The following is a 21385-nucleotide window of genomic DNA, read 5'->3' as shown; positions in this document are numbered from 1 at the left end:
TCGCGGCCGCGCGTACTACTGAGATATTATAACAATAATTATTATTTTATCGCGAGATAAACCCACCGCTTCCGATATCATACCTTGGTAGCTATGTCAGATTAATATTATTATTGTTATAACCATTATAGCATGTGCGCGCGATCCTTAAACCGTGCCGGGAGCGTGTGCCGCGTAACGTCTTCGATGATTTTTTTTATTTTATTTTCGTTGCAGTTCGAGAGATTTGGTAAAAAACAATTGATCCTAATTGATTTATATTGGGGGAGGGGGAGAGGGGTTTGCAGAACCGTTACTCAATGACCAATATTATGATGACTAATATCATCGAATATTCAAAACGATATCGATATATTTCAATTTCATGTGTCGGTACCTAAGTGGCCGCATGAATGGAGAGCTCTAGTATTAGCCCCCTTACGGATGTTGATGGTGGTATAGTGTTGTCTTAGCAGCTCTTGTCCTCTCAACGAGGCTGTAGACAGAACGCTAAATGGCCTGATTTTAATAACGTACGACTCTTGAGAATATTCGATATTCGTTTGACATTTATTTTGAACGTGATATATCATATTATACGTGTACTATTGTTATAAAGCGTCAAAGTCGAAAAATCTATGAAAACTTCTCGTCATTACACTCGTTTACAGATTTATTATAGATATTATAACTATTTATGTCTATATTATATATAATGTGGTTTATTATCGGTTCTGTTCATAACCGTATAAATCGTTATACCTAGTTTTTGAACACTCATAATATTGTGTAATGAATTATTGTCCGGCTTTTGATAGTTAAATTAAATAGAACATTATTTAGCTATACTATACTATATAATTTATTTTACGATAAAGTTGCACACAAGTCTTGCACATAGGTGTATCAGTCAATGACCAATGAATTTATGATTATATACATCTATCATCGATGACGTTGTTCCGTTTATAGATATATACAACAGGAGTGGTTTTTTTTTATAGGAATTTCATGTTAGCACTCGAGGTTGCTGGTTTATTGTTCATGAATTTGACCTTTGTGTACATACCTACTTCGTATATATGTATAATAAACTGACAACGGCGATCACTCATGTAATCGAAATAATTGCGCTATAGATAATGTGAGTGTATTATGTACCTAAACTACCTATAGTAGTATAGTGCATACATAATGCATGTATACGTTATATATTACATGCATATAAATGTATTACAAACGTTTTTCACATAAACAAATCATCGTGGTTTGTACCTATTATCATGCGATAATTTGCAATTGCCTATAGTATTGTTAGTTGTTACGTGTAAATAAGTGGCAGTAATGCGGTATACACTATATTATTCACACCTTAAATTTCCTAAAACCATCTATCTAACTCGAAATCAATTATAAGTATGAACCAATTAAATAGATTATAGCCTATAATTACTGTTATGTATAATATAAAATGATGTATATTATGTAGTGTATACAACATAAGCTCAAGACTTGATTTAGGATTGTATGGGTCACAAGGCCATGGATTTTAAGTTTTAAACTGTTTATCTTTAAAAATTAATAAATGCCACTATACAAGTTAACTATTCATAATTGTTTCATTTGATTAAAACGTACTGGATTTTTAGTAAAAATCAAAACTATTAAAATTAATTATATTTATTAGTTAATTTTTTCTGCTGAAAAAATATCGAAGTTAAAAATTGAAACATTTTTCTATTATGAAAAGTCTTCAAATAAAAAAGAAAAAAAATCATGTAAATTTAATCCATTTTCACTCCGCTTAGAATCTAAAACAAAATAATAGTTCTAAATTAGATATTATTATACTTAATGAATAAGGATGGTAATTTCCCAGGAGCTAGAACAGTCAATTTTCAAGTTGTGACATAAAGTGTATACTAATGAATGTTGACTTAATATGAGTACCTATAAAATACCTTACTAATTTAGTATACCTACTATATTATACATAGAACAAGTATGTGTTAGGTATTATTTTCACATACATATATTATTATTATTATTATTTTTTTTTTTTTTGAGGGTATTGACCGAACGTACAAAAATATAATACGGAAAAATTATACCTATGTGTTAACTAAAATCCTTAACACGTACACTCACAATTATTTAGTATGTTTTAACAATATGTATTTTTCTCAATAGGTGCCAGCTACGTTTAATGTTCATTACATTTTTATGTATATATATTACATGTTGTCATATATGTATAATATATATATATATTTATAATTATTTTTAATACCGTTAGTTGCGTAATTTATACAATATACTAAATTTGTCCATATTAAACCTTCGAAATGGTTATGTATTTACCATCCGGGAAGGCAGAATTAATTATACTGTATAGGTATAAATTTATAAATAATATTCAGTATACCGAGTGGTAGCAGTATACCAATTAACAATAGTATAATAACTAATAATTTAACTACGAGGCAGCTATATATTTAAAAAAAAATAAGGTTGAAAAATGAATATTTTAATGACCTCTAAAACAAACTCATGACTTGTTTCAAGTGTTAAATAAAAAAAAATTTTCGAAAATTTTTTACCGTTTATAGTTTCGTTAAAGAGCTAAACAAATTAGTAATATACAGATGATATTCTTACCCATTGATCAACAGTGATAAAAACTAAAAGCAATTTTACAATTATTTATTAATGCTATAATTAATTGTTATGCGAGTATCATGTAATATATAACAAATTATATTTACTTCGTTAATGGGCGATGAAATTAATCGTATTTAATTGTAGATACGCACGCTGATAAAAATATAATTATACTATTATACTAAAGTAAATACTGTAAAATAGTAAATTATTATTATTTGCTAATAGCAAAGGTGGATTAAATACATACAAATGCAGAATGACTTGGCAAAATAACATTTTTTGCAGATATTACAAGTAAACTGATGAATAATAAAGCTAAAAAGTTTATATTTTACAAATTTTTGAAAAACTAATTTTTAAATTCAATAAAAATTTGATTTATTGCTAACTAAAGTTTATTAAAATTTAAAATTATTTTAAGATTACTTTAATTTTAGCACTGTTTTATTACACATTTAAAATGCATACTATGATCAGTCTGAATTATTGTATTTATAATAGTTAAAACACTGTTAACATTGTTATTGTTTAAATAATTAATTTATCAATATACGTATATTAATTAATTATTATTATGTCATATATAACTTATTTGTTTTATTCTTGATAGTATAATGTACAAAATTAAGTTTTAATATGAAAAGTTAAACTTCATTAAAAAACTTTTTTTAATAACGACCATAATAAGTTTTATACATTTTTTTTACCTAAATAAGTGTGTTTAATTTAATTGTAGTAAATATCCTAGTAAATTAGTGTAATTGTAATATTATCACACAATTTAAAACTAAAATATATTTGAAATTTTATAGAAATACCTATCCGCAAAATATAATTCAATTCGTTTATTTCATCAATTGATTTTAATGTTTATTGACATTTTTATTTCCATGACAACTACAACTAAACATATAGCTAAACAAAATCATAACAGGTAGGTAAAATTACGTTGCTCTTGTCTGATAGTATAAAATGATCGTTTGGATTGGTAAAAACAAATGGTGACTTAATGTTTTAAAAATGTTTATACGTATATTATTAGTTTTCACAATTTCTGCAATTATATTAAGTAAGTTAATTATATATATGAAGAACAAAAGTAAACGGTTGATAATTATATATAATTATTTTAATTCAACATAATTTTGAAAAATTGTTTTTATTTAAATGCAATTTTTATTTCTTAAAAGTTAAATGTATATTAATAATAATTGTAACTTAAAATTATTTTTATAATAACAATAATTTATATTATAACATTTACTTTTAGTCAATCCTATAACAGCCATTGATGAAATATACATATCACCCTTCATCTATGACGTACAAAATAATACTGATATAGTAATTGAAATAAAGGGATTGGCATCAACAATGGATATGATAAAATCTACTGTATGTGATGTAATTGATCTGGATTCTCAAATCGTTATGGTAATACAATTTATTTTGTAGAATTACACAAAAAATTTAAATAAATAAATCTTTATTTATTATTTATTATAATAAAAACTAAAATAATGTTGTATGAGCTTCCTAAATTTCAAATCCCAAATTACAGTTAACAATCAAATAGAAAAATATTATCAGTAAACCAAGTCATATACCATCAGAATTTATTTAGGATCTACTGAAAAACAAAATTCGTAATGCTCAATTTTTCTGAATATTAATCAAGCTTGTAAACAATCTATTGTAAAAGTGGTATTATAAATAATTTTCGGAAAATAAGTAAATTATAAGCTACAAATTTTTAAAATTTTATTATACATTTGTATTTTTGCACTGCACATTAAAATAGGGACTCCAAATTTTAAAAAAACCAACTGAAAAATATTGTAATTAAACATTAATCTCATATGTTTCAAACGTTGATAATTAATACTAATAATTAGGAAACTCTTACTTTGTAGTATTATCTGTTAATTAACAAACTATAAGTAAAATAATAAAGTGTACTTATTTAAATTTCAAAAATATGAAATTTACTTTAAATTAAGTTTGAAGACTTAAAACATTAAAATGTATCATTATTTCTGTTATTATAGAAAACTGATTTAGATCTAAGTAACACATTTACGATATTGGCACGGTTCGAAATCCCAACAGCCTTAGGTGCTTTTAAGATGCAATGTTCAAAGTTCGGTTCTCTTATGAAGTTTTATGGTAATTTTGTACTTGTTAATAGTCTACATTTGAAAATCGAAAACGTTGAACCAAATACAATAAAACTAGGAGAAAGTGTTTCAGTAAGTTTATACGAGTACAATGCATATTCAGTCTCTCGTGAAAATTATAGATACTAATAGGTACTCTGTACACTATAGATAATAATAAATCATTTTTTTTTGTATATATAAATTACGTATCAAGTTCAAACTGGAAATATTTAATTTGAACGAACCTGTTCCTTTATTATGTCATTTAACTGACGGAGAAGATTATATAATTTTACCAACTAACTCGATCACTGGAAATAAACTATCTACATGGATTACATGTCCTGAATATAAACTTAATAGAGCCACTGAATACCGAATAACAGTAGTATATTCAACAAATGCAATTGATGCAATGTTAAGGTATGATAACAATTTTTTATAAAATTAATTTTACAATTGTATATTTACTAAAAAATATTTTTTCATAATTATAATTACAGTGCATTTGTAAAGATTATTAAATAACATTCACTAAAATACGTAAAAAAAAATACTTATGGAAATAAATGATATAGTTATGTTATACATATTCTATATATATATAATATCTTTGTATTTTTCTATAAGATATATTATTCTCTAGTATGAACAATTTCAAAGTAGTGGCGGTTCAAGCCGATCGTCCAAAAGTGATGAAATCTGGATTCACTAAAGATTTGAGAACTATTTGGTTTCAATTTGATCAAAATGTAGAGGGATCAGAATCGTGTGATGCCATTTTTACGTCAACTACATTAAATCAATTTGGCCACGGTATAAATAATATAAAATTGATAATAATTGAATGTTTATAAATGTTAAATAATATTATTTTAATCTGTACAGACGCTATTTGTTGGTTTTCTTCTGATCATTTAACGGTACTCCTAGGAAATGTAAAAACTATTAAAGAAAATAAACTTCATGTTCAATTTTCTTCAAACAATAATATAAGGAGTTACAAATCGTTTCCGAATTTGAGTTCAACAATGTTAAATATTGAAATAATTGTACCAATAATTCCTTCTGAGGTGATTGATTCTTTTTTTTTCTCAAAATCAATTGTTTATTAAGCTGGTCAATATATAACATTTTACACTTATATGCATAATCTTGGTTAGATACATATTAATTTGATCATTGGTATGCTTAAAAGTAAATATGCATTGTAACATATTATTTATAACTTAATTAAGATTTGAGCTATAAACAATAATGTGATACATAGTTTTTTTTATAAAATCTATGTATTGCAACTTGTAAGTTGACAAGTTATGCTTTAATACTTAGATATTTTTAGAGCAGATAACTTAAAAAATACAATTAATTAAAATGATGTTACAACCACATACTATAAATAAAAGTTTTTTATTTTTTACATATATCAATTTTCCTAAATTTATTATAAAAATCAAATATTGTGTTAAAAATAATTAAATGTATGTACGTTGAAATTTTAATTGGTCTAAGGTAATTTATTATTATACATTAGTACATGTCATACATGGTATTAACTATTAAGGTATCTATATTACTATACATAGTAGTAACATTATTATTTATATCCCGAAACAAATATAATATTATTATTTATTAAATAAATGTTTTTATCATTCTTATTAACTTGAAAAAAAAATCGTTTTATTATACACATTCACATAATAGTTAGTGATTTCAAAGTTAAATGATAATAATTAGGAGAAAATATTTTGTTAGGTTACATTGCCGGTATATTGGATGAATGGGCCTCGACAATTTTGTAATGTTGACGATGGAGACATTCTCGGAACACAATCTTCTGACCAATCTATATATGATTGCACTGGTTCTCAAGTCATAAGTGTTTCTACCTTTGGTTCACCTATGCTCAGATTTAGTCCAATATTAAGCTTTAATGACCTCTCAGACTCTGCACAAATGTCAATAGACGAATCTTCACATCGATCTTCTTTGGTGAGGAATAGTGTAAGAAGTCTTGTAATAATGATAAATCGTCAAAACTTCACAAGCAGCATTTGTTTGAACAGTGCTTTGGTAATTAAAAAATAACCTAATATTTAAATATTTCATTGAATCGAAATTAATTAATTTCATTAATCATAATTACCTTTTAATAGATGTTGCCGTACGTAGAATATACTTTAGAATTATCAGGAACAAATATTTTAAACCAATCAGGCTTGAAAAGTCAATTCAAATTCAAATTAATTGAAACCCATGGTATTAAATCCCAACCAAAATTGCAAATAATGGCACGTCCTATCGTTTCAATTGGATCTGAAGCTATATTTGAAACAGTGTTATATCCTATTTGTGGAGAACCAATCGAGGATGATTATAATAATTTACAAGTAATATTTATTTTAATGAATTTCTTATTAAATATAAGCATATAATATATTAAAACATATCAAATGAAAAAAAAATGGGGAACTTGCTTCTCCTGTATAATAGGTTTTGATTGTACCTATAATGAAGTGCCTAAGTACCTATTCATTGCTCAAATGTTTATATAACAATTGAACTTAATGATAGACCATTACAAACGAATCTAAGCAAATGAGGTGGATTAATTAGCATTTATTTCTTAGAATAGTTACTTATGTTATAATTAGTATTTTATTATTTTAAAGAGTTGAAAAAATATTTACCGAAAGTTTCAGATTTATAAACTATAATTTATAAATCCATAGCGATATGTACCGTAGAATGAGGCGATTAAAAGTTCATGGTATAATAAATAGCTTAAAATAAGTTTAATTTCATTAAATGTATATAAAATAATAAAGTATATAATATTTGTAATAAAATTGCAAGTCCATAATCAATATTTATTTTTAAATTAAAACCTGAGTGTTGTAATCATTTTATCGAATTAATAAGTATATATTTTGATGAAATATTATATACTACGTTTTTATAATAATTGTATACTTGTATATCTAGTTAAAATTATTTTTTAGCATTACCTAGCATTGTAAATTTTTTTTCAAATCAAACTATCCGTTCTAAAATTGTTTTTGTGAAACAACATATTACACTGCATTCCTAGACCCCAGTGTTCATTATTGTGACTTATATACAAACTATTCATAATAAAGTACTGTTATTATTTTTGCTTTACGGCACGTAAATGATAACTGCAGATTCCTTATTAATTATTATTGTTTGAGATAATAAGTTCCTCAGCGATATGATTATTTTATCTTTTAATTGAGCTATTAAATTTATTTATTTAAATGGATAACTGAATTTTATCAATTTAAATAAAATACTGTGTGACATTAGTTTTATTATGTTTGTATATCTACATAACTTCATAAAGTATTCATTTTATAACGAATATCGCACGAGTGATAAATTAATATAGATTCACTGGATTTAAAAAATATAAATATTTATAAATTTAATTTTGTCGAGTTATTTATCAAACTAAAGACTAATATAACTTTTTTTTTATTTAAGTTTTTTGTATTTATCAATATGTATTTCGTAATTTTATTAATAAATACTCATTTTTTTAATTTTAACTTTTGTAGCTTACAAATAATTGTATTGATGAATTATATTTTTGATTGTAGTATAGTTGGTATTTTATAACCGAAAACAGTAAATACAATATCATCGGAGTGAATGGCCCAGTATTGATATTAGATACAAAAGAATTAATTCGAGGCAAAACTTATACAATCGGTTGTGAATTGCATAATGATATCATTTTTCCGGGGAAAAAAACTACAGCAATAGCAAAGGTAAATCTGTGCGATCAAAATATAAGTTTTTTATTTTTCATACATCTACACATTCTACAACCATATCTAAACTTATTCTCTACACTTTAGTTTTAATTCTTACGCGTATTTTTTTCTTTTTCGTCAATTTATGTATATTACAACTTTTTATACATTAATAAACAGTTAACAATAAATATCATAGATAATAGTATATAAAAATAATGACATGAAACCATTCAATTACAAAACCTTAACATTTAAAGTATTAAAGTTAAAACATTTATTTTTTTTTTTTTTTTATTTTAAAAATTCTCAGTAGCTAGTTTCTTTTTTAACAACGTGGAATATTTTGTGGCAATGTGAAAGAGGACATGAATTACATCACATATGAAAGGTTACTACGATTGATTAATTTAGAATTAAATCCTTCTTAGTGGCTTCTAGCAATTTAAATTATTGTTTATAATTTTACGTCGCCATAAAGTCATGGAGAGCTGTGTTTGTTATGTAATATGATGCCACCTGTTATAAGTCTTAAATTGATTAATTAAAAGGATTATATAGGGTGCATATATGCAGGTTTGCGGGGCCCAAATTTTAATGCCATATGGCAACATTGTTTAAATGATTTATTTGTGTATAAGAAATGTATGATTAAAACTCATGTTAGCTTTTACTGTTTTTAATATAAGTTGGAGTAAATCAAGCCTAGAATTGAGACATTACTTGTTTTCGTGTGGTTTAATCATACTAACCATTTGTTCAGAGTTATGCCTAGATATTTAATTGATATAAATTGGGCATTTCTTATATTTAGGAAAATGTTCACCTAGTCAGATTTTTCGTCATTAATTTTAAATTTATAGTTTTTTGACCAAAACTCAATTTTATTTAAACGTGATTGAAAATTAAGTGACACGATATCTGATTTAAGTTATTTGAAGCAAGTATTGCTGTTTCGTTAGCGCACATGGTCAGAAAATTTACGTGTATTTACTATTTCAGTTATACAAAGTAAATAATTCAATTATCACTCATGGATTATCCTTTCATTAGTTAATTCAAGTAAAAAATAAATGATCACTTTATATATAAATTTAAAAATTGCATTGTTTTTATTTTATTTATATAGGTATATTCTTATATTATATATCAAGACAAAACATAATATTATTTATGTGATAATAGTACAATTTTCGTATTTACATTAACGTTAATCATTAAAATATCAAACGCAAGAGAGACAATATTCGCATTGTTACATCTAATTAATTCAGTTTACCTCAAGAAAAAATATATTAACAATCAATGTTTAATAATAATAATAACGATCGTATAGTAAATCAACAATAAAAATATATAAATATTAACACAAGAAAAAACTTGAAAGAATATTGATAAAATATTGTGCAGAATATTTACGTATATATTAAAATGTATTTTGCTTTAAGTCAAGTATGTCTCTATATCATAGATTTTAAATAATTGAAATAATAATGTAATTGGTTAATTATTATTTATATTTTATGTATAGTTGTATTATATGGGTCATCAATTGCATACTATTAAAATTTATCAGTTTCATTATTTTAACTTAATAGCAATATTGTCTATAATATACTGAGTGATAAATTATTGTTTTGATATAGACTTAGTTATTCGCAGTTAAGTCGAACTCTATTCGAGGGAGGATTTGCGATTTGTAGAGTAAAGATAAGCTCAGCTTACAAGTACCCGAAATTCGAATATTTTCATCGTGTATAAATTAACAGTTTTAAATTTTTAATCGAATGCCTGGAGAAATTAGTTATGAAAATCGATAAAAAACCGACGTTGTCTATGTAAAAACTCCTTTTAAACATCGTTAATGGAAACTAGAAACAAAAATTATGGAATGCAATTTTAACGATAAATTATAAATATAACTTATTTATTGACTTTATACACAGATCTGTAAATATATTTAAATTAATTTTCATTCGTTATTTATAAAACATAATTTATTCGTATAGGTACTTGTCTTTTAAAATAAATAAAATTTTAAACATAATTTAAAGCAATATTTACCTATAAAATATAAATACATTATTTATGATATAGGACGAAATTGATTTTGGAATTGAATCGCTTAACACTAAAACAATTATTGTGCCACAGCAAATTGTGGTTGGATTTGGCCGATCTATTCACTTAAAAATAAAACATCAAAATTTTGTCGCAATGGGAAATGTGCAAGTATGTTAAAAGTTGTTATTTAAAATTAAATCTTTCAACGCAGACTTTACAAAGAAATATAAATGTATATTATAAAATAAATTCAGTTTTTCTTTGATATTTCAATAAAACATTTCATACAGCTTTATATTTATGTCAGTATGCATTAAATAGTAATAATTATACTACCACAGCATTTGTTTGTTATAGTATAAATGGCTTTGTAAAACAACTAATGGTGATGATTGTTTAATTGTTGGAAATTATCCTACATTAAAAGAAGCTATGGATGAAAAATCATCATCAACATCTTCAGAATTAATAATCCGTGAATTAACATTGCAGCCAGGAAGGTAAAGTATTTACTCGTAATCAGTAGCCTTATAAAGAAGTTCTGAAATGTTAGTTATTATATATTTTCAAATTTTAAATCATGTGAAAAATATTAAAAAATATTAAAAATATGAAAACGGAGCCTTATAATTTACTGAGAAATAATAATAATATATTTTTATTTTAAAATTCATTATCAAATCCACTGCATGTAATTTTAAATTGCCACAATTTAAAAGCACATACTTCCATGGTGGCTGTATAATTCTATATAATATTAGCAGTGCCACCTCGGTAGTGGTATATTATGTACAACTCCATTTTGTCAATCTTTCCACAATATGTATGAGCCCTTTTTGTTGTTGTAATATTATGTCTTTTTTTTGTTTTTAATTTTAATTATATAAAATTATTATTTAGGTATTACTTTGTGGTTCAAATATCATTAAATGGTATTCCGATTGACTCTGCTGTATCCGTGGTTGTGGTTTCTTTTGAATCTGGTCCACATATAATGTTTTATTGGCCAGATGGAAATTTCAACCCGAGTATACCTACATTACCCGGGAGTAGTGTTATAATAGCTGCAACTGTCTCCTTTTTAACTTCCAGTTGCTTAACTACTTGGACTACTTCATCAGATTCTGGATACAGTTACTTAACGTCAAAACATATGGTAAATACAAAATATCTAACAACAAAACACAGTTTTTTATTATTATTTTATGTACATATTTATACAGTATATATATGTATAAAATTGCTCATTACAAGTATTGAATTTTATATAGGTACATCATTTTTTAGTTGATATATAGACACAGATCACGTTAATTATCAATTGAATAATTCTTAACAATTAATAGTTTGTATATATATTATGTGTATAGGGTGGAAAAAATAAAGTCGTTAGAGAGTTTATGCTTGCTCAAAATGAAACATTTTCTCGTGATATTCGCATTGCAGTAACATTACCAAATAAAATTAACCAAAATACAGATTTTTTACTGAAATTAAATGTCCATTGTGCTTCTTTGAAACATTCAATATTTGGAGTTGTACCGATTTCAATAGTTGCTCCACCACGAACATCCAAATTAGAAGTATGTGTTTTAATTAATATATAGTAATTTCATTAGACTAATAAATTACATGAGGTATACATTAAATTCGTATATTACCTACATAAATCCATATTGTTAATTATTAGGTAACACCGAAAGAAGGAATTGGTATTTTAACTAAGTTCAAATTTTCTACTGATGCAGCATATGACAAAAAATCAAGTCACCCAATCCGATATAGTTTTGGATTTTATATACCAGCGTTAACAACCGTTCCAATATATTTTTACACGTCAACTTTCAGGTTACAAACAGAAACAATTCTTCCATCAGGTCAGTAAAACATTATTGTGTGTTTAGACCATAGAAATGGCGTATTTACTGCTCCTTCGCTAAACGCACACTACGCGACACACACACACACACACACATACATACACACACATTGTACAGACTTCTGAACGGAGCAATGAATGTATTTATTTTACAACAATATGTTTTTTTATTTATATATCTATTTGTTCATGTATATGTGTGCGTGTATTACGTGTATATAATCATCTTTTTAACCATAAAAAATGCTTGGATTTTCATTTTTGAGCGTGATTTCTGGTACTTAAAAGTTAAAATGTTCGTAATAATTAATAAAAATACTTAAAACTATAAAAAAAAATTACAGAAAAACAAGTTCATTTTTGCAACATTAACTTATGACAATGTTAGTAGTTATTTTTGAGACTTTATGTACAACTTTCAAAATACTTTGTTTCTCTTTGGAATATTTGTATATATTTGAAATTATTTAATTTCTTATTTTTCTTTCAATTTATATCAATACAATTTTTTTCTAAGTTAAAAATAGTTTCAAAATTGAATACAATAATAAGTTCTTCAAAAGGGTTTTAATTATTTTTTACTAGAATTAAAAAAAAAAATCCATAAAGCCCAAATTAATATTTCATGAATATCAATTTTCAAATTTTGTTACGGTTTATAAAAATCCCAAAAATGAGCAAATTGTTTTTTAATTAAAAACCATAAAATTTTTAATTTTAATACCAACAGCTTGAAAATACGTAATAATTTAAATTAATAAATATTTTGTTTTTCTAATATGAAAATTTTTTTGAGCACCAATCACAAAAACTACTTATTTGACATAAAATCAACGTCATGTTTTAAAAAAAATTATAGCCTATATAACTGAACCTCACTTAAATGTAAGATAATAAATAAAAAGAGAGAAGCAAAATTTCTCTTAAAACTTGACGCATCAAAGTGTATCGTATATACACCATTGGTTCACATAGGCAAATACGTATTTATATAAGTTTTTATTATATATCAAGACAATTGATTCAAATTCTTATTTTAATACAGTTAATTTAGATACATCAAGGATTAAAACTATTTTAAAAGTATGCAATATTTATGAAAGTTGTAGTACGATTGAAGGTCCAGAAATATTTGTCCATCATCCAACACAAGTTTCAGATGAAGATATAACGTAAGATTTTTTATAATAATATATTTAATAGTTTAATTATTTAAGTTATTCCATTTAATTATACCCTGGGTTCGTATATTGTTGTAGTGTACTAATATCAAAGAATAGTCACTCCAACTTTGACACGACCATTTCTTGTTATTTTTTTTCATAACAAATTTTCTAATTAAATACAAAGTATAAATATTTTCTACTTATAAAAATAAAAGTACATATTTGTATTTTTTATAAAATAAAATTATATTGTAAAAACGCAATCGTTTTTGATTTGTAACGACACTATACTGAAGCTGAAAAATAATGTATATTTATATTTTCTTATAGATACTTTGAACAAAAATACAGACGTATGTTAGTGAAACAAATGCTAACTGAATCGGAAGCTTATATGTTTATTTATATGATGACATTAAAAACTTTTAAAGTTGAAGTATATGAAAAAACTTCTAATGAACTATTTAATCTTATTTCAATGTATATTAATAATGATATTATAGAAAGGTATTAAATTTACAGCTTTAGAATTCTTATAATTATGTAGTTAGATATAATACTATTGTTAATTATTATGAATTTTATAGTGTATCCTACAGTATAGAATACATTCCATTTGGACTGGCACTTCTAGATACAATATCTCGTACTTTTTTTGTATTTCCAAAGTTTAATAATATAATTGTCTCTCAATCGTTAGTGTCATTGCGAGATCGAATATACGCAAAATTAATAGGTATACATAATTTTGATAAATTATAAGTGAATAGAAAGTATAAAAAATGTATTGTTATATTTTTATAGCTTACGATAATGAACCAATGTCAAGTACCGTAAATAACATGAGATACGTCTTAAACAATGTAAATTCTGATATGCATAATATTTACTCACACACAGAGATAAACACTGAAGTGGTACGTTTATTTCTATGTATAATAGAAAATAATAATAAATTCCAACTGAAATCTGTACAACATATCAATTTTTAGGTGAAATTGTTTTTACATGTCTCAGAAATCGTAATTTTAAACAAGGATGACGGACCTGACGGATTAAATGAAAAAAAAAAATTACTTGATAGTGTTGAAAATTATGCTAAACACGTTTGTTTGACAATGAATGAAGAACAGGAAATATATGTAGGTTAGTTAAAGGAGAAATAAATTTTTAAAATGTTATTAAAAATACGTTATTAAAATGGTACATAATATGCATTTTTATTTTAAATTGTTTTAGGATCATTAGTTGGGAGTTTCAGCGTACGACAAATAAATAGTGTCAGTTTAATAGAACCATACATTGAGTTACCTACTTGTAATTCGGATTTCCACAAAAAATGCATCAAACAAAGATCTAAGGTAATTATTTTCTGTTATATTTTAGAAATCATAATTTTTGAACAAAATGTACACGTTTGGAAAATATTTTTTCATTTGTGGATGATTTTATAATGGATCAAATTTAATTATTAAGTCATTCAAAACATTTGTCAACAAATAATTATTTTTAGGACTGAAAATTTGATATTCTAAACAAATATGAAAGTTTTCTATCCATAAAGTGCAATTTTTTCTTGGATAACCAACAACGAAAGAGAATCTGTGTGAACAATACTAATTTTCCACTGCCATAATTAATTATAGTTTACAATCCAATGCATAATTCTTAAAATAGTACATAATAACTTATATACGAATAATAATCATAAAAATAAATAAAAATTTTAAAAATTCAAACTTCAAATTAAAATTTAATGTATGCATTTAAAAAGATTTGAAAAATCAACTTGTACCACCGTTGCCACTTAAAAAAAAGGATGTGCATCAAAATCTCAGTTCTAATTGTTATTTTACTCAGTTATTCTCTGGTAGTAAATATTTCATTTCTAATTAGCTACCAATATATTCTACTATAAATATTATGATAAATTATATTTCATATTAAATTTGTATAAGTAATACAGTTTCAAAATAATTATTGATTAAATAAGTTTTAGAAATAACTTTCAATATTTATAGTACCTATAATCTATATGTATGTGTTTATTTTTTTTTTATACTAAAAATAAAATTCATAAGTAATGTAATATAATTTTATGTAAACTTGGTATTCGTAATGATAATTCTTTTTTTTTCAGAATATTTTTAATATTTTATACTTACTGTAATAATGTGATAATAATTCAAATATGTTTTGATTACAATTTAGGTTATGATCAACAAGAACCTTTTTTTATCGCATAGAACTGAGTTTCCATTATGTTTTATGGCTTTTCACTTCTATGACGATTTTTTCACCCAAGTGTATGGTAATAAAGGACAAATTCTGAAGAGGTAATAATAGTTAATTAAAAATTAAAAATATAAAACTATATATTATTATATTTACTGTTATATCAATATATCATAGACTCGCAGAGTTGATAGATTTTCCGAATTATACAATTCTTTTTTGGATAATCCTTGGAAACTGTGACAATTGGATTTTAAATTACAAATATGTTCAATTTTCATAACATAATTTTAAATTTTAAGTTATTTATAACCAATACAGTGAAATTATTTATAACTATAAGTAGGTTTGATATTGTTATGAATAGTATTAATCATGATTTGCTGTTGTACTGGTTAAGACTTAAGTCGGTTAAGAGATTCATACAAGATGTTAGAAATATTGGTCTCATATCATAACCCGGAAGTACTGGGGTGCAAAATGCAATTAAAATATATTTTACTTAAAGGTGAATATCCTCTACTAACGCAGGTAGGGATGTTTTTACAAGGACCGTGAGGTATTGAAAATGATTGTCATAATGCTGTGTGTTTAAAGCCTGTAGATAAAAAATTGAAATTATCCTTATCAAACTAGATTATAAATAATTTATTCATCACATATAACTTATAAAAACTAATTAACTCTATGATTGTTGATGACTGTCGATTACACAATTTTAAAATAATATAATTTTAAGTTATTTATGCATTTTTATTTAGACATAGCGGATTATATGGATTTTATATTATGAAGATAAATAATAAAAGAAAATCCAATTATGAAAGTGTAATATCAAATCCATCAAATTTATTGAATATTATTGAAATTCCATTACAATCTACAACTGATACCCAACTAGAAGTACGTATTGCACAATAATTTAACAACTTACTAAATTTACCTACCTAATTAATTACTTGAAAATTCTTAATTTTTAGTGTAGATATTGGAATGGTTTATTAGGTTGGACTAATGAAGGATGTAAGTTTCTTGGCGTTGTCACAAAATCATCTAATCAATATGTTACGTGTGAATGTCCGGCATTTAAATATTACGGGTAAGTTGTGCTATGAAAAATAAACCAATAAATATTAGTATAACTTTTATACAAAATAATATATATTATCTATTATGTATCACAGTATCATATTTTTTCAGAATATTTTCTGTAGATGTTACAAATGTTTTATTAGATAATTCTGTATTAGATTCTACACATAATACAATCGTTTATGTTAATAAAAACAAGAATCAGTTTTTCAATAATTCTTCGATTACTCAAAGATCTCTTTCAGATATATGTGTTGCTTTCAAGTAAGAAATTTTATACTTAAGAATACTACCTAAAATAGTTTTTAAATTTCAAAAAATTATAAATATCAGATTTTCTCGAACTACATTTATTTTGTTAATGATGATGTAACTCATACATAGTGAATAATGTCTTACAATATAATAATATTGTATGATATTTTGTCATAAATAAAATCTATTGAGTAAAATACTAAGTATTCATAAAAGTAGAAGGTAGAATAATTGTTTTTTTTTTTTTTAAAAAAAAAGATCTAATGATCGAGTAAGTATTTGTGTGTTATTAACTCAATTCTATTGTTTTAAGTTTCTAATTAAACAATTAGGTACGTTTTGTATAAATTAGGTATTTTAAATATATCCTAAAAAAAAAGTAACTGAATGTTTATACTCACGTTCACAGAATAAATGGAGATCCTGCTGATTTGCATGATCAAAATCTTAGGGACTTAGAAAATTCTCTAAGTCGACAATTAACGGAAAAAATTATATCGCTGTCTTTAGTTTTGAAAGAATTAAAGTTGATTTTGAGTAAGTTATTTTAATTATTATCAATAATTTAAAGTGTATGAATTATTGCATTACTTATAAAATTATTATACATAATTCAAGATATACATTGATTACTTATTTCATTTAATCTCTAAGTCATCGATCATAATAATTTTAACAAGGTAAATCTTGGAAACACTATAATTATTATGAATACATTTATATTCAAATATTTTACATTTTCACATAAAACTATTAATTATATAACACTAATTTAATGGCTTGGGTATTTTTAAATTGTCATCGGTTTATAACTTAAAAATAGAAAAAATTTCAACTTTTCGTTTAGTCATTTATATAATATCGTAAATGCATTTAAAGTATCAATCTTATAATTTACATTATAATAATTATTTTAATTTGTAAATACTATAACTAAATACAAAATAATAATTTAATTTCACCTTTTTGTTATTATAAATATGTACCTGTTATAGTATTATTAGTAAAAATTATAGTCAGGGGCGCTAAATGGTCATTTATAAGTGGTTAGCTATATTTTGGCACCTTTATTTTTTCTACATCTTATTAGCCTGCTATCCAATTTTTAAGCTCTTTGATGGTTGATGCATAAATAATTATAAATGTATATTATGAAAACTATAACGCATGTAATATAATATGAATAGAGGTAATATGTATATTATTTATAGATATACTTACACGCACATTATTAGTATGTATGACAAAAGCTATTTTTAACTTACAAATTTCTAATATTTACTTCATTAAAATATTAAATATAATATACATATAAGCCTTCAATCTCATAAATGCTCCATACACATACGTAAAATATATATTTTGTGTTCTATTTACTATGAAAAAGAAAAATGACCAAGCAATTAAAAAAAATTGTCATGTTTACATTTTGGCACCTTTATTAAAAAAAATTCAAGCGGCTCCACTAAATATACTGTACTTTCCAATCGAAATGGAAAAATAATTTTATGTATGAATTAGCATAATATTGTACATACTTTTAGGATTCAACATATTTTTATTTTTGTTATAGGTGAACCGATGTATATAACTTTACATTTAATACAAAATGTAAATATTACTACAGATGAATCTATTCACGATCTCGTTAAAAAACTAGCTGATGGATCTTTAATTTTATACGATTTGCATAGATTTAGGTTATATGTGCCAGAACAACCATTAAGAATTATCCAGCCCCGAAACTTAGGTAAAAATGTTTATAATTTTTTTTTATGATCCTTATTAAAACAATAAATAACAAAATTTATTATTTTTTAATACAATTATATAAATATCATTATTTATATTTATATTCAACAAATAAAATATGTATTTTTTTTAGAGTTTAGTGAAACGGGAAAAAATATTGCTTTGTTCTTCGCTATATTTGTCGCGTTTATCGCCTGTTTTGTGTTTGGTTCAATATTATTCAAACGACATCAACTTCTTACCGATATTTCAGATGTTCAAGTAAAGTAAAAAGAAAAGCATTATATAATTTATAAGATAAAAAATTACATTTTTGCTCAAGTTTAACTATCTATACAAATTAAAAAAGTATTCATAAAAAATATTTAAATTTATCTAAATAAGAATTAATGAAAAAGAATTGAATTCTTCATTTCTCGTCAAAAAAAATATTAAATAATAAATAAAACTGAGTTTATAAATATCTTAAAGAATAAAATGTATTTTAGTTAAATAATAAATAATAATGTAATTTTGTGTGAACATTAAAAATATTCAAATGGGTACACATTAATCATATTTACACAATGAAAGTATACCGAAAAAAATATTTTTTTCAGCAAAATTTAAAAATAAAAGATCCTATAAGACGACCAAAATATAAAAAATTAGAATCCACTGAATTGATTGAACAGAATACAGCCTCAGAACAAAGATTTAGCCATTTTAACAACAGTAAAATACAAATCAGTTTATTTTATAGTATTAAAATATTAAATAATTTGTTATTTATATAACTTTAATCATTAAATTATTATTTCAGATATAGAACTTTCGGACTCTGGTATTACTTTACATTCAGATAGAACGCAAGTCAATTTATTACAACAACTTCATTAGGTTATAACTCGTGTGCAGATGACAAGTTATGTTTAATACTAAATAATAAAATAATTAATTTGAATAAATAAAGTTGAGTATTAATTTTAATTTTTATACTTGATGTCTTGATGGATACAAATACCTATGTATCCAATTATATCACGAACATTTTGAATATGCAGCGCAAACTAGTATCTATATTTGTTAATTAATTAGATTTATTGCGTTTCCCGTTGCATTATATTCCATCCCTTATTTTTCCTGAATATCAATCAACCTTTGCAAGTTCTGCTTATTTTCAGAATTTATCTTTTAACTCTCAAGGTTTTAACCAAACAAAGATCGAGATAAATAATATGTACCGGTTAGTAGAATTTTTTCTACTTTTGAATACAGAAAAAAAATGTAATTACAAATTAAAATAAAACCTAAGGATTCGTACTGTATAGTAGATGCCAATGTGCCTCTTCATTAAGTAGATAGCTAACTGAAATGGATCAATAGATATAGATATGTTAAATTTGAATTCAGTGATAAATTATTGTACGTGATGAAAAAATAGTTAGCCTATATTTCTAAGAATATTTCATTAAATATATATGTACTTAATTTTATTATAAAATAGTAATGCTTATGACATATTGAACTAATTTTTGCCAAAAAACATATCGTGCATAAATATATTATAATATTATGTACTTATATATTAATTATTATCATATTACCAGCTTTTATTTTAAATTAAAAAACAAAATACAAATGTGGCAACGTGCCATAGAATAGTGTGAATATGTTCGTAATACAATAAGTTTAAAAGTTAAAATTAATCCAAATGTTTTGAAAATTTCATTGTATTTAGTAAATAATAATATTATAAATGGTGGAAAATTTTAAGAAACTACTTGAAAGTTAAAATGTTCATAAAAAAAATTTAAAAAACTCAAATTATATTTTAAGTGGTTTTACTCAAAAACAAAAAGGTAATCGCACATAAATTGAGATAAAACAATAAAACAACCCAAAATTTCAAATTTTTATAAGTAGGTATACATCTTTGAATAAAATGAAAAAAAAATCGATTTTGTCAAGATTTTTCTTTGATTTATTCTTTAAATTTTTCAGATTAATATTTGAAAGTACTGGGAATTTTAATTTTAACTCTATAAAATAACTAACTCTAGATCCGGTTTTCTACTAGAAACCACCCTTCAAGTTATACATCAAAGTATTTGCTCAACTATACATAGTGTTTTCTGACACAAAAAACATACATCATTGTAAAAAAAAATATTTATCGCTCGGTTCAAAATTTAAAAACATTTCATCACTGTTAAATCAATAAATTCATCACTTATTTAAAATTAAATAAATACACCCTTAAAATCAGCAGGGATGAACTTTACGACATATAGACCGTGTGGCCTAATGGATAAGGCGTCGGACTTCGGATCCGAAGATTGCAGGTTCGAGTCCTGTCACGGTCGGAAAATATTTGTTATT

The 21385-nt window shown here is 24.2% G+C and overlaps 1 protein-coding gene and 1 non-coding gene across 2 annotated transcripts; both read left to right on the top strand.

Moving 5' to 3' along the window:
• The first annotated feature begins 3663 nt into the window (after positions 1–3663).
• On the top strand, positions 3664–19924 carry LOC112601335. The gene is made up of 29 exons (XM_025348897.1): positions 3664–3712; positions 3914–4077; positions 4692–4892; positions 5017–5225; positions 5449–5618; positions 5691–5875; positions 6561–6878; positions 6962–7195; positions 8426–8596; positions 10679–10813; positions 11003–11145; positions 11546–11801; positions 12016–12228; positions 12336–12522; positions 13570–13696; positions 14021–14197; positions 14278–14426; positions 14495–14607; positions 14683–14836; positions 14930–15051; positions 15902–16026; positions 16687–16828; positions 16906–17024; positions 17126–17281; positions 17682–17809; positions 18846–19022; positions 19158–19285; positions 19624–19738; positions 19827–19924. The coding sequence occupies exons 1-29, from the start codon at positions 3664–3666 to the stop codon at positions 19901–19903; spliced, it is 4644 nt and encodes a 1547-aa protein (XP_025204682.1). The 3' UTR covers positions 19904–19924.
• A 1372-nt stretch (positions 19925–21296) lies between these two features.
• Positions 21297–21369, top strand: Trnar-ucg. Its single transcript has one exon. It is a non-coding gene; the product is annotated as a tRNA-Arg (tRNA).
• The last annotated feature ends 16 nt before the right edge of the window (positions 21370–21385 follow it).

Source organism: Melanaphis sacchari, unplaced genomic scaffold (assembly GCF_002803265.2).
Source record: "Melanaphis sacchari strain LSU unplaced genomic scaffold, SCAv2.0 Contig77_pilon_pilon, whole genome shotgun sequence".
Classification (NCBI taxonomy): Eukaryota; Metazoa; Arthropoda; class Insecta; order Hemiptera; family Aphididae; genus Melanaphis; species Melanaphis sacchari.
This window is presented reverse-complemented; position numbering and strand designations above follow the sequence as displayed.